Source organism: Equus przewalskii, chromosome 6 (assembly GCF_037783145.1).
Source record: "Equus przewalskii isolate Varuska chromosome 6, EquPr2, whole genome shotgun sequence".
In the NCBI taxonomy this organism is placed as follows: domain Eukaryota; kingdom Metazoa; phylum Chordata; class Mammalia; order Perissodactyla; family Equidae; genus Equus; species Equus przewalskii.
The window spans coordinates 50,755,713-50,770,325 of record NC_091836.1 but is presented as its reverse complement, the minus strand read 5'-3'; the positions used below and the strand labels follow the sequence as shown (position 1 = coordinate 50,770,325).

The 14,613-nt window shown below is 41.5% G+C and overlaps 1 protein-coding gene and 1 pseudogene across 1 annotated transcript; both read right to left on the bottom strand.

Moving 5' to 3' along the window:
• The window catches only part of LOC103563667 (olfactory receptor 7E178-like), a 31,281-nt pseudogene extending 22,024 nt beyond the window's left edge, over positions 1 to 9,257 (bottom strand).
• Positions 9,258 to 12,333: 3,076 nt separating this feature from the next.
• Positions 12,334 to 13,272, bottom strand: LOC103563662 (olfactory receptor 7D4-like). Its single transcript, XM_070626673.1, has one exon. The coding sequence runs from the start codon at positions 13,270 to 13,272 to the stop codon at positions 12,334 to 12,336; it is 939 nt and encodes a 312-aa protein (XP_070482774.1).
• Between the last annotated feature and the right edge of the window lie 1,341 nt (positions 13,273 to 14,613).

The following is a 14,613-nucleotide window of genomic DNA, read 5'->3' as shown; positions in this document are numbered from 1 at the left end:
GCCTAGACAACAAAGGGTTTTCTACCTGCCTTTCTCCACGTTCCTAGAGTCTTTCCAATGATTGTCACACATTGGTAAGCCCGCAAATCCATGAAATAGTCTCTTACCTCCATTGAATCCATGCGGTCTTTAGGGCTTTATTTGGGCACCATACTAAACTCTCATTGCTGATTCCCTTACATTTTCAATGTAATGATATTTTCTGTAAATCTTTTTTTTTTTCTGTTTCAAATATCTATTCTGTTTTTATTTTTGTGAAATAGCACTGATACCAGACATGTTTCACTTTTTCAGGAGTGGTTCTAAAGTTTCTCCAGCAATCATGTTTGCTGTGGCTTTCAGTGGATGGCCTTTGTGGTGTTAATAACAATCTTTTAAAGCACTGATTCAGTAACACATTTTATCAAGAGTTCTTCATGTGCATCCTCACATGTTTTATGCATCTGTTGAATTGATATCTCTTTTGTGGTGAAAGTTTCATCTTTTACTGTACAAAACATTTAACTTTTCTGCAGTGAAAGAAGTCTGTAATAGTATCTGGATTTCCTGCCTTGCCTTAAAAAGTCTCTTCAAACTCTAGATTATGTACGGATTTCATAATTTCCTTCTTAAATATATTATATTTAAAGACGTTTAAATCTTAAATCCTCGTGGAATATATTTTGACATGTGGTATGGGATAGTAGATCTAATCGCTTTTTTCCCTCCAGGAAATATGGCTAATTGCCTTAGTACCACTTACTGATAAACTATTCTTGATCTATTGATTTGAAATTCCACCTTTACTAAGCAATAAATTCCCGTATCAGTTTTCAAACTCTTCTGCTTAGTAATATATTTACTTATGCCAATATCTTTTGATTATAGTCATTTTATGAAATATTTAATATTTAGTGGTAAATATATAGTGGTAGGTAATATTTGTTGCATCTTACCATTTTAGGTGCTCAGCTTGGGGTACTTGACCGGTCAGCTGGTAGTGTGTGCAGGCAGATGGGCTTGCTATTGGAGTCTGTGCATTTGAAGGAGCAAACACCTCTTTCAGCCTTTACAGACTGCTTTCACTAGATAAAGAACATCTGCTGTCTGGTCCCTGAGCTGATAGCTTTGCCTCTGGGATCACAGTTGAGTGGAGTTGGAGCCGGGTCATATGGCTGCTGCTTGGTCTGTGGTGGGATCTGTTTGGCAGTCCTATGACCAGGCGAATCAACCCTATCTGGTCCCTGGGAGGACAGGACTGCCACCAGGACCTTGGTCAATAATGCTGATACTGGAAGAAGGGTTCTCTTCAGTGTCGACAGACTGAAGGACTATCACTAGTTTTGTGGCAGGTGTAGCTCCCATCAGCTCACTGGGCAGGTCTCTGAGCAGGCAAGAGTGGCCCCAGATCACAGCTGAGAGGGTCACAGGATTTCCTGTCACAAGGGCTGCTTTAGGGTCCTCAGCCACTATTAAGTTCTGCAGGCCTGCCTCAGGGGGCTCTCATGGACGTGTCTCTGGCTGGGATGCAGGGAGGGCATGACTGCTCCCAAATCATTGCTGGCAGGGTCTGTAACCATGGGCCTTGTAGGGTCAGATTAAACTGACCCCGTCTTTTCATCAGAGAGAATTAAAAGTTGTTTTTCAGGGGCAGCAAGCCAAAAAACTGCAAGTCATGTAGCCAAAGCATGCACAGAGGAGAAAATCTTGGCCTGAAATAACATCTGGAGCCGAAGATTCTCCTCCCATGGAACCAAAGGACTGAGACGTGACTGGAACTCAAAAGCCAGACTCTCATCAGAAGTGAGGGGTCCATTATCCAGGAAGATCCAGTGTTGAAGCCCCTTTGCACACCTTGCTGTAGATGTTTAAAGTGCTCCAATCGAAACCCGCCCCACCAGCACTTCCAAGTACCAGCCTGTTCCCCTAAACTTTTAAATATCACCCCAAACCCTGGATCAGGGGGACAATTTTGGCAATTCTTGCATCCTGTCTCCTTGCAGGCTGACCTCACAGAAAAGCCTTTTCTTTTCTCAAAAGCCAAAGCCATAATTATTGGCTTTGTACATGCATTGGGCAGTAAACCCTCTTTGTCTGGTAACAGGTCTGGAGTTGGGTTATGGGCTGCTTCAAGATCTAGGCAGACCAAGGTCAGCAGTCTTGCCTCCAGGGACACAGACGGGCACGTCACCTTCTGGATTCTTACATGGGAAAGACCACTCCCAGACCACAGCTGAGAGAGTCTGGAGCTGGGTCCAGGATGTTCATGGTCTGCGCCTCAGACTGAGGTCAGCAGGCCTGTTACCTGGAGCATGAATGGACATGACTCCTCCTGGGGCCTTGGTGGATGGTGCTGGTGGCAGGAGCAATGCCAAATGTGTCTGTAGCCAAGTCCACATGGGAACATGGCTATTTCCAGGTCTGTAGCTAGGACCATGGTCGGCAAGCCTGCCACCTGGACACAGTTCTGCCATCTCAAAACAGCTCTCCAAAGGCACTTTTGTCCAAGGATGGCTACCAAATTCTTGTTGCTGTGGGGAGATACCAGAATGGGACCTTCTACTCTGCCATATTACTGATGTCCCAGGAATTTAAATGTGCTTCAACTTTAGGAAATCTGTTTACATTAATTTATGACATAAATATATCACAGCAAAAGATGGCAAGTCCAATAGAATACAAAATGGATTTGATCCTTTTTTTTTTTTTAAGATTTTATTTTTTTCCTTTTTCTCCCCAAAGCCCCCCGGTACATAGTTGTATATTCTTCGTTGTGGGTCCATGTAGTTGTGGCATGTGGGACGCTGCCTCAGTGTGGTTTGATGAGCAGTGCCATGTCCACGCCCAGGATTCGAACCAAGGAAACACTGGGCCTCCTGCAGCGGAGCGCGCAAACTTAACCACTCGGCCACGGGGCCAGCCCCTGGATTTGCTCCTTTTTAACAGCAATGGTGGTATTAGGGCCCAGAGCAGTCCACCCCAAAATATCCCACAATAGCGTATTAATTATTTTGAATTAAAATTACTTGAGAAGCAAACAAGGCATTCTTGACCCTCCTGTCTGTGTTCCCCCTGAAAGCAGGAAGTAATCTCCCACGCAAAAGATACTGTCCCTACATCCTTATCACCAGAGCTGGGGATTCAGAGCTGAGAAGCCGCATAAACAAACCCTACTCATTTACTACCCCAAAGCTAAACTCTGTTTAAATTCCTCACTAATTATGTGCCCCAAACCTAAGTTTCCTTGCCCTGTCAATGTATGTTTCTTTGTGTAAAAGACACGTATACAGGGGCCTGCCTGGTGGCGCAGCAGTTACGTGCGCACGTTCGCTTTGGCGGCCTGGGGTTCACCGGTTCGGATCCCAGGTGTGGACATGTCACCACTTGTCAAGCCATGCTGTGGTAGGCGTCCCACATACAAAGTAGAGGAAGATGGGCACAGATGTTAGCTCAGGGCCAGTCTTCCTCAGCGAAAAGAGGAGGATTGGCAGCAGTTAGCTCAGGGTTAATCTTCCTCAAAAAAAAAGATACATATAGTGTCTCTTTTGTTCACTCTCGGAGTATCATTTCTTTATAATCTCCAATATGAATGTATTAAACTGGGTTTTTCTCCTGTTAATCTGGTCATGTGTCAATTTTACTATCAGTTCAGCCACAAGAACACAAGAAGGCAAGAAAAGGGATTTTCCCCACCCCAACAGCAATGAATGATGGTGTGTATGTGTGTGCTGTGAAAGGGGAGGGACGCAGGCTCTCAAACTAGAAAAATAAGTGTATATCTTTAAAATCATAAATAATGTTGATTTTTAAATGAGAGATAACATTCAGCAGTTGGTCATGGAAGCGTTAATAAATGACAAGTAGGGGCCGGCCTGGTTGATGCAGGCTCGGTGAGTTGAGGAGTCAAAAGAAAGATTTCTTGGACTCTCAAGGTCTGGTAGTAGTGCTCTTTTATTCAGAGAATAGAATGGAGTAGCATGGGGACAGGCCCCATGAGCAGTAAAGAGCTGCAGCATGAGGGCAGGACCCACGGCCAGTGGAGAGCTGCAATGGGTTGAGGGTAGGGTTAAATTTATAAAGCATAGGTATGTGAGTCATTTCTTTACAAGACAAAGGAAAGATGATGAAAAAAATTGTTAAAATGGTATCAGTGCAGGTGGGGTCTGGTTACTGGGTGGTCCTACGACTTTGTGTAAGAATCAGGTCAGATTAGATCAGGATGTCCTATGCTTCCTGGAGGATGATAGAGATCCGGATGTAGGGCAGGATGCCTTGGACTTCTCTCCCTGGGGCAGCCTTGATCCTCATCAAGGTGGTATAGCGGTTAACTCTGCTTTGGCGGCCTGGGGTTTGCTGGTTCAGATCCCGGGCACAAACTTATGCAATGCTTATCAAGCCGTGCTGTGGCAGGCATCCCACATGTAAAATGGAGGAAGATGGGCACGGATGTTAGCTCAGGGCCAATCTTCCTCAGCAAAATGTGGAGGATTGGTGGTGGATGTTAGCTCGGGGCTAATCTTCCTCAAAGATAAATAAATAAATAAGTAAATAAATAAATAAATAAATAAAAAGAAATGACAATGAACAATGCAAAGGATTGCTGCTATGAACCTTACACTTTTAATATTATTCTGCTAATTCAAACAACACGTAAGATGAAAACAAGGAAACGAGACACAAAAGTTGTAAAGTAAAGACAAATTATCATTATCTGCAGGTAAGATTTCAGAGATGGAAAGCTATCTGATCTCTGAAGATGCAGTCCCATGTGGGTCCTTCCACATGTACTTCAACAAATCCCCTAGGGCAGTGGTTTTCAAATTTTATCCATGTGTAAGTTCCACCTGGATGGCTCATTAAATGCATGTAGTCAGGCCTGACCCTGGAGTCTCTGGGTTAGTAGATCTGAGATGAAGGATAAGAAGTTGCATGTCTAACAAGCTCCCAGGGGATGATGATGCTGCTGGCCTGGAGACTCTTTGATGAAGGATAAGAAGTTGCATGTCTAACAAGCTCCCAGGGGATGATGATGCTGCTGGCCTGGAGACTCTTTGGGAGACACTGCTCGTTTGTGTCCCTAGTACTCTGGTCTAATAAAATTTTTCCCTCCACTATTTGCATCTCTTTTCTCCCATCTGAGACCCAGCCTTTTCTAGGTTACGCTGGCTCTTTCAGATGATATCATGGAAACTCCTGGTGGCCCTGGCTCTTTCTCCCACAGTAGCTTTTCCCCAGAAAATATAGGAAGATAGTCCAAGCAGGGAATTCATAATCCACATCTCTGTGAGGCCCAAGATGCTTTACCCTGGGGATACTGGAAACTTATTTAAAGTTTCCAAAACCTTGGAAGCTGAATTCTCAGAGCATCTCATTAAATAAATTGTCTCATTATTCTTCTATTCTTTAAACAATTAAGCTCCTTTGGGTTAGACAGAGAATAATAATAGAAAAGAAACTTTCTGATACTTCTGTCTCCCTGAAGTTAGCTGTGGAAGGAAATGAATTTCTTTCCTCCTATTATTCCTTCTTTATCGTGTATGTTTAAACATTTACAGTCAAGATCATTCTGGAGATTAAAAAAGCTCCTCTATGTTTCTTCAATGTCTCTCAAGATGCTGCCCTAATTCTTGCCTTTCCTTCACAGGGTTTAATTTCAAAGTTAGCAGTTTCTCCCTGAGGGACGTGTTAATGTTAAAAGAACCCCTCAATAGCCTTGACCTTCAAAATCCCATTGGAACAAAAATGAAATGCATGAGAAAAGTCTCTATTTCAAGAAAGGGACATTGCTGTGACAGTGTCATTGGTGACATCACAGTTATTCATGACATTGCTACTGCAAAATCAAGCATTTTGAAAAGTGGAAATGTCCCTTCAAATTTATTGGGCACATGAAGTCACTGCAGACCTCAGGGAGAGCAATTATGATGGAGGTAGAAAGATGCCAGATGAGTTGTATCAACCTATAAAAACAGAAACCAGTTTAAGAGGCAAAGCATTTATTTGGGATCAAAGAATTGCAATTTGGGGAGCACAGATTCAGGTAAAAACTCAAGAAGTGGGGGCTGGCCCAATGGCGTAGTGGTTAAATTCACACACTCTGCTTTAGCGGCCAGGGGTCTGCAGGTTCGGATCCTGGGCATGGACCTGCACGGCTCATCAAGCCACACTGTGGCGGCATCCCACGTAAAATAGAGGAAGATTTGCACAGATGATAGCTCAGCAACAATCTTCCTCACAAAAAACAACAACAAAACTTCAAAAAGTGTCGCAGTTACAGGAGAGGGCCTAAGGTTTTTTATGGTGACAAGGGAGGAGGAGGTGAGCTGTATTAAATAAGAGTTCATTGGCCTAGATGAGGTGCGGCTAGGTTTGTACTTCATTGATTGGTTAGCAATCCAGTCATCAGCACAGGCCAATTTCATCAGTCTTCACAAACAGGACATTCACAAACTGACTTCTTGGAATGTTGGCAGTTTGGTCCAGTTTGGAAGATAGAGAAAATGAGATATGCAATTCCTCTGAAATGGCTGCTCTGGCTCTATTTTAATATGGCTCCACTCATGTCATCTTTCACAGTTGGTTGAAGAGAGAGTGAGCATTGTGGAAATGGAAGTTGCAAGTACAGACCAAATATCCAAAAGGTTGGAGCAATATCCAAAGAAGAGTATAGATCTATGAGTCTTATTTTCATTGAAAGATATGGGGAAGACTTCTATGACATTGGTCATGATAATATTGCATGCAGACATTGGAAAATGCAGGATAAAGAAAGGATAAGAGATAGTGTAAATTCCCCGAAAATTTCAGGAGAGATGAGATTCAAAGGTCAGGTGGAGGTTGTTAAGAGGCAGTCATTAATAAAATAATTATGCAAATAGTTATTTAATTACAAGGGTGGATTATGTTGTGAAGGATGGTATAGTGTCCAGTGAGAACCTATATAGGGTGGGAGATGGGAGCCCCGTAACTGAGAACTGAAGGATCATGGGTAGGATTTAGCTAAGTATCACCTTGTCTTTTTAACTCCCAGTTCTCTAAGCAGGAACTTTTCTCTCTTTCTGTACAATTACTTGATTTACGCCAGGAGTGCAAACAAATTAACACCAGACGATATATTTGACCTCTGATAATAACACCAATGGGGTGTTCTGCAGGCCCCTCAACTCAACATTTCCAAGATTCAGCTGATGTTTTATCTTCCCTAAAATATTGTTTCTCCTGTTATTCCTGTCTCTCTGAAAGCTAACCCTATTTATTCTGGCACCCATGGAATTGTTCTACTCCAGTGTTTCTCAATCAGGCTAATTTTGCTCCTTACAGGACATCTGGCCATGTTTGAGGACATTTCTGGTTATCACAACTCAGTCCTGCCATGTAGAGGGTAGAAAACAGAAATCTGTTGTCGGGGAAGTGGGAGAATTCCCCCCCACCGCCTTTCCTCAAGGTTCTTATGGCTGGTCAAATAACCAAAGAGGCAGGTTAGCAAGAGAAAATCAAACAAAATTTAATAGCATGTATACATGGGAGAAACTCAGGGTAAACTGAGTAACTCGGCCATCTGGCTGAGTCCACCCGTTTAAGTACCCTCAGCTACAGGCAAGGAGCACATAATGATCTGGGGCTTCAAGGGGGAGAAAGACAATCGTCATAGAGATGGAATGCAGAAGTTTGATAAGCAGGACTTTGATAAGAGTGGACTTAGCAAGGATCCCCCCAAGTGTCCTAGATAGTTATCTACGGTGATGGCCTGTCCTGGAGACAACCTTTATTTTAAATTTCTTTAGGCAGCTTGGGGGAAGGTCAGATGCTCTTTCTGGGTCTTTTGAGGCTTCATTGTCTTCAGCTCGAAATAGTCCGCATACCAGAGTGGCACACCTTGGAGCGGCCTGGTCTCAGCCCCATCACTGTTAAAGATCTTACAATACACAGGACAGGCCCTCACAGCAAATAATTATATTGACCAAAATGTCAGTATTGCACTTTAGAAATCCTGGTATAGACTAATGTTATCCTATTGAGGACTAGTGGTAAAATTTTTATCTAAAACCATCATAGCCATTGTCTATTATTTTACAATGATATTGAAAATATTTTCTGGAAGAAATCTCACAATCTTTCTCCATTATTTTGTGCTGCTTCATCTTTTTTATTGTGGTTAAATATACACAACACTGTTGAAAACTCAAAATTCAACCACGTAAATTTGAAGATCAAATTGGCTTTATTAAATGATTCTTGAATTGGTCATCATCTTATCTGGCAAGCAAAGAGATACTCTGAGGAGTTATACAAAATGGGGGATTTTAGAGGAAGGAGGGTGGGGCGAGGAAGTCATTAGCAAAAGAAATGAGAGGGTTATTTTGGGTCAGGACACCTTACTTTTGGGGAGGAAGGGAAAGGCAAGGGTTTTATTTTGTAGATTACCTCTTCCTCCTCTGGGGCATGGAGAGGGCCCATGTAACAGATTACCCCATTGGTACTGGCCAGAAAATTCCAGACTGCTTGACTAAAATTACATTGCTGGGGAAGGTGAAAACAGCAATTAGGGCAGGTATTAAATCCAGGTTTGGTATCATGGGCTTTAGCACAAGTGATACCATTTTGGGCCTGTGGTTATTTTAACAATATAAAACTTACCATTTTAACCATTTTTAAGTGTTCATTTGGCATTAAGGTGTACACTGGCATTAAAGTATTCATTTGGCACGAAGTACATTCACATTGTTGTGCAATCATCACCACCATCCATCTCTAGAACTTTTTCATCTTCTCAAATTGAAACTCTGTCCCCATTGAACACTACCTCCCCATTCTTCTGTTCCTCTAGCCCCTGCCAATCACCAGTCTATTTCCTATCTCTATGAATTTGACTACTCTTGCTACTTCATATAACTGGAATTGTACATTATTTGTCCTTTTCGGACTGTCCTATGTCACTTAGCGTAATATTATCAAGTTTCATCCATGTTGCAGCATGTGTCAGAATTTCCTTCCTGTTTAAGGTTGAATAATATTCTATTTATGTATTTACGACATTTTGTATATTCATTCATCTCTGACGAACACTTGGTTTCCTTCCACCTTTTATTTATTGTGAATATTGTTGCTTTGAACATAGGTGTGCATAGAAATATCTGTTTGAATTTCTGCTTTATACTATTTCATTTTTTATAGCACCTTCCACGTTTGAACTGTTTTTATTGACTCACCTCTTTCTTTCTTTCTCCCCCACTGGAATATAAGCTATATGATGTCAGAATCTGCTTCTTCACGACCATGTTCCTAGTACCTAAAACATTTTGGGTTCTCAATATATATTTCTTTACAAAATGAATGGCTCAGTCTATAATTTTTTAAAGAGATACAAAATAAATAGGACAGATACTCTCCCTACTTCAATTAAATGTTTACAGTTACACTATATTTTTCCCCAAATACCACTAGGAAGCAGCCCCACTGATATGTAAATTTGAGATAACTAGTCTTCTTAAGGAATAAATTCAGATTTCCTAGGGTTGTTTAAATAAATCATTTAGTATAAGAAACAAAGACAGAGATCTCCAGGACTTCCTCCTATGAGTGTTTCCTAATGGCTATGGAAAAAAGATGACGGTCTCTGTCTTTGGAGGGCACAACTCTGGCTGTCTGGGAAACACATACTGCTTGCAAAGGGTCACAACTTTTCCTCTTGAGAATTGCTTCTCTCTTCACCACAGCCTTTCACTGATAAACTTTCTCTACTAGGCATTCAGTACACCAACTCTCCTAGTTTCCTGCTACCTCACTGGTCTCCCTTCTCAGTCTCCTTTGCCATTACTCCTCCCAGAGTGTCCCCAGGCTCTGTCCTTGGTCCTTCTCCATATTCATACCTGCTCCTTTGGTAGTCTCAACTAGCTTGCTGGCTCAAATACTACCTCTATGTCGATGACCCCGCAATGTTTACCTCTGGTACAGACCTCTCTCCCAAATTCCAATTTCCACTGGGACATCAAACAAACATCTCCATTTTTCTTTATTGTGGCAAAATATACATAATGTAAAATTTACCATTTTGACCATTTTTAAGTGTACGGTTCTGTGGCATTAACTACATTCATATTGTTGTGCAACCATTACCATCAACCATCTCCAGATCTTTTTCATCAGCCCCAAATGAAATGAATTCTGTCCCATTAAACACAAACTCCCCATTCCCCCTCCCCCAGCGTCTGGTAACCTTTATTCTCTTTTCTGTCTCTTTGAATTTGACTACTCTAGTCATCTCATATAAGTGCAACTATATAATATTTATCAATTTGGAATATCTCATTTTTGGCATGTAGGAGAGGAAGAAATTTCCTCTACCCTGTTGGGTAATTCTGGCTGGCCTAAGAATTAAATTGACATGAGACACAATAATGGGAGAAAATCAAACACGTTTAATAACATGTACACATGGGAGAAATGCAGGAAAACCAAGTAACTCACCAAAATGGCTGAAGCCACCATCTTAAATATCATCTTCACTTAAGACAAAAAAGGATGTTGGAGGAAGTGGTTTGGAACATAAGAGGTGAGGAAGGCCATTCACATGGAGATGGAAAAGCAAATGTTTGCTAAACAAATATTTGCAATGCCTTGCAGAGACAATGCCACATGGAGAGGACTTTGAGCACACAGGCCTTGCTGTCTACCACACCTAGTTCATATTATACTATATAAATCTACGGTGATAACTCCTTTCTGAAATAGGCCTTCTATCTTAAATTCATTTAAGCTATTAGGAGTAAGGTCAAAGTTTCCTCCTGAGTCTTTTGTTCTTAAAAATAACCAAGCCTGGGACTGGTCTGGTGGTGCAATGGTTAAGTTCGCACATTCTGCTTCAGCAGCCCAGGGGTTGCTGGTTTAGATCCTGGGTGTGGACATGGCACCACTTGTCAAGCCATGCTGTGGTAGGCACCCCACATATAAAATAGAGGAAGATGGGCATGGATGTTAGCTCAGGGCTGGTCTTCCTCAGCAAAAAGAGGAGGATTGATGGCAGATGTTAGGTCAGGGCTAAACGTCCTCAAAAAAAATAAAATAACCAAGCCAAAGAGACAAATTTTGGGGAGGCAAATTCCCCTCCTTTACATATATTTCAAACCTGAACTTCTAATTTCACCTTTCTTTCCAAATTTGCTCCACCCACAGCACTTCCTGTCTCAATGGATACAACTCTATTAACAGTCTCAAAAAGTGAACTAGTTCTGAATGCATCCTACAAGTGTATAACTACCTAATGGCACTTCCAGGGAGTATTCTCTCCTCAAAATAAATCATGTGAGAGAATAAGTCTTACTTTATTATATTCAGTATTATGTGTTTTTGGATCCTTGGGTGTATCATAAAACTTCAATGATGGGAAATAAAGGTCCAATAACATAGGAAATGATAGGAAGAAAGGAAGGAAGGAGGAATGAAGGCAAAGAGAGTAGCCGTGTATCAGAATTATCCTATGCAATATATTACTATAAATCACCTGGACAGCCTAGCTTTCAAATCTAGATTCCTACTTTTGAAGTTGAAAATCACATCACTGTTTTCATGAAAAGTATGATAGCAAAATTATGAGTGTGGGCTCAGAGTCAGGTTTCCAGATTACAGTCCATCCCAACTGAAATTTCTTTCTCTGAAAAACAAGGTAAATGAGAAAAAAATCTCAAAGAAATGTTGTCAGGTTTACGTAAAATTATACATGCAAAGCAAGAAGAACAGTCTTGATTTGGCAGTCACTTTGGTTATGACTATTGTATGATTTTCATTCCATTTCTTCTAGGGGAAAATAAACACACAACCAAATTATGGTGAAGATATCAACATTTGAGAGGATAATTATTGGGGGAAATGATGCCAGCACTTGATTTAAGTGCTTCAAGTCTAATGTTAGAAATATCAAATGGCTGTAAGAAAGCTGATCAAAGATAGAACTTTACGGGTTATAAATAGGGAAGAAAAGTCAAAAGGAATGACTGAAGAGGTTGCTGAGGAGGAACTAACACAAAAACTAATAAAAGGGGACCAGGCCCGTGGCTAGTGGTTAAGTTCAGCACACTCTGCTTGAGCGGCCAGGGTTTGTGGTTTCAGATCCCAGCTTCAGAACTACACCACCTGTCAGCCATGCTGTGGAGGCAGCCCACATATAAAGTGGAGGAAGATTGGCAACAGATGTTAGCTTAGGGCTAATTTTCCTCAGTAGGAAAAAAAAGTGATTGGTGGTTTGGGAATAGAAGAAATGAAACACGTCTTTCAGGGGAGAAAAACGACCAGGAGATTAAACTTACAACATTTGTCTTTGGGGCCCACCATGTCCACTTAGTTATGGCCAATGGCCCATCACAGACAAGGGGCTGCTTGGCTAAGGAGCCTTCCCAGGGCCCCCTTCACATCCTTGTTCCTCAGGCTGTAGATGAAGGGGTTCAGCATGGGGGTGACCACGGTGTACATCACTGAGGTGATCAAGCTTCTCTGGGAAGAATGGGTCACAGAAGAACTGAAGTAGACCCCCAGGCTTGTCCCATAGAACAAGGAGACCGCAGAGAGGTGAGAGCCACAGGCGGAAAATGCTTTGCATTTTCCTCCTGAAGAAGACATCCTCAGTAGAGAGAAGACAATTTGAGAGTAAGAGAAGAGGATTCCAACAAGAGGAAACACACCCAGCAGGGCAGTTGCTACAGACAAGACAATGTTATTGATGAGGGTGTCAGAGCAGGCCACCTTGAGAACCTGAGCCAGTTCACAGAAGAAATGTGGAATTTCAGTGCCTATGCAGAAGGTCAGCTGCCTCAATAGTAGAATATGAAGCAGAGAGACCCAGAAACTGATGAACCAGCACATCAGAACCAGGAGGCTACAGAGGCGTGGGTTCATGATGACCATGTAGTGCAGGGGGTGGCAGATGGCCACAAACCGGTCATAGGCCATCACAGTCAGGAGGAAATCATCCAGTAAAGCAAAAATCAAAAAGAAATACACCTGAGTTAAGCATCCTGTGTAGGAGATGTCTTTGCTCTCTGCCTGCATGTTCACCAGCATCTTCAGGACAGTGGTGGAGGTAAAACAGATGTCAACAACGGACAGGTTAGAGAGGAAGAAGTACATGGGGGTATGGAGGTGGGAGTCAGAGCCAACAGCCAGGATAATGAGCAAGTTCCCAAGCACGGCGACCATGTAAATGGACAACAACACTCCAAAGAGCAGGGGCTGCAGTGCAGGATCCTCTGAGAGACCCAGGAGGAGGAATTCTGATACTCCTGTGTGGTTTCCTGCTTCCATGTAGCAGCTGTGTCTGCTGAAGGAGGAGGAGAAAGCAATGTTCAGTGAACAGCCAACTGGCACTTCAGCTGGTCATTACCTTTGATTCCACCTCGCCTGAACACCCTTCACTCACTAATAGTCCTTCCAGTGACAATGAATTCACTCAGCAAAATGGTAGCCCATTTTCATTTTAGATGTGACTATTTAGCCCTTTTAAAATTCAGCAGAAATCTCTCTTTATCTCCTACTCACTGGTTTGAATTCTATTTGAAGCTATGGACATAAATCCATTTCCTCTATGATATGACCCTTCCAAAACACTTGAAGACATTTAATGTCTTTTTCTTGATAATGTCCATACTTCCTTCATTCAAATAGCTCTATAACAGCCATGATAAACATGGATTTCCAACTCAAATAACCTTAATTCTATAACCTAATGATTCCTGATGTCAGGGCTAACTCATATGCCTTACTTTTTTTCTTTCTAAAAATGCAGTTACTGATATTATCTTCTTTGTGACATTTAGACATCCCTTGGTGTACAGGAGGATCTCAATAAATGATAGGCATTATTATTTCTATTCATTTTATGACAATTGGATTTGATATATAACTCCCTGAAAGTACAGTATAGAGCTGTGATTTAGAAAACGAGATCTTGAATCATACTTCCTAGAATAGAATCTTAGTATGTTAGTTTATCTCTCTTAGCTGTAGGTATCTCACCTCTACAATGAGAGTATAAATATTCCCTTCGTTGTAAGACTGGTGAGTAAATTAAATGAGATGATGCATGTAATTTTTCTTGTGATTCCTGTGGCATACACTGGACACTTGATAAGTGTTCTTAGCACTTGTTATTAACATCACAATAAATCTGTCTTGCATGGCTATTGCTTATCAAATTTCCTTTAAACTAAGGCAGTCATCAAGGATGGAATTCTGATCATTATAAACACAACAGGTCTGTTACCCCATTTGACTGCCATGCAGCACTTCATTTGATGAAGAGTCCTAAGGCTCCCTCTTCCACAGACTGCCTGCCAGGTGGATTCTTCCAAGAAGAGGGAAAAATGTGGACTACACAGGCAAGAGGAGGAAGCAAAATCACACAACCATTAAAATAAAATAGAAAGCATGTGTGTGAGGGTGTGCTCATGTGTACATCCTCAAAGTGGGTATGTGTCGTATTAACAATCAGTGCAGTTAATTGTAAAAAAAATAATAGATTTGGTTAAAAATATACAAAGTTTCCATATAACATACCACCCCTAAAAAAATAAAAGACAAATTCAATGAAAATGATTACATCTCCATTATAGAAAAAAGGTCAGAGTTTTTAATGTGATTAAATAA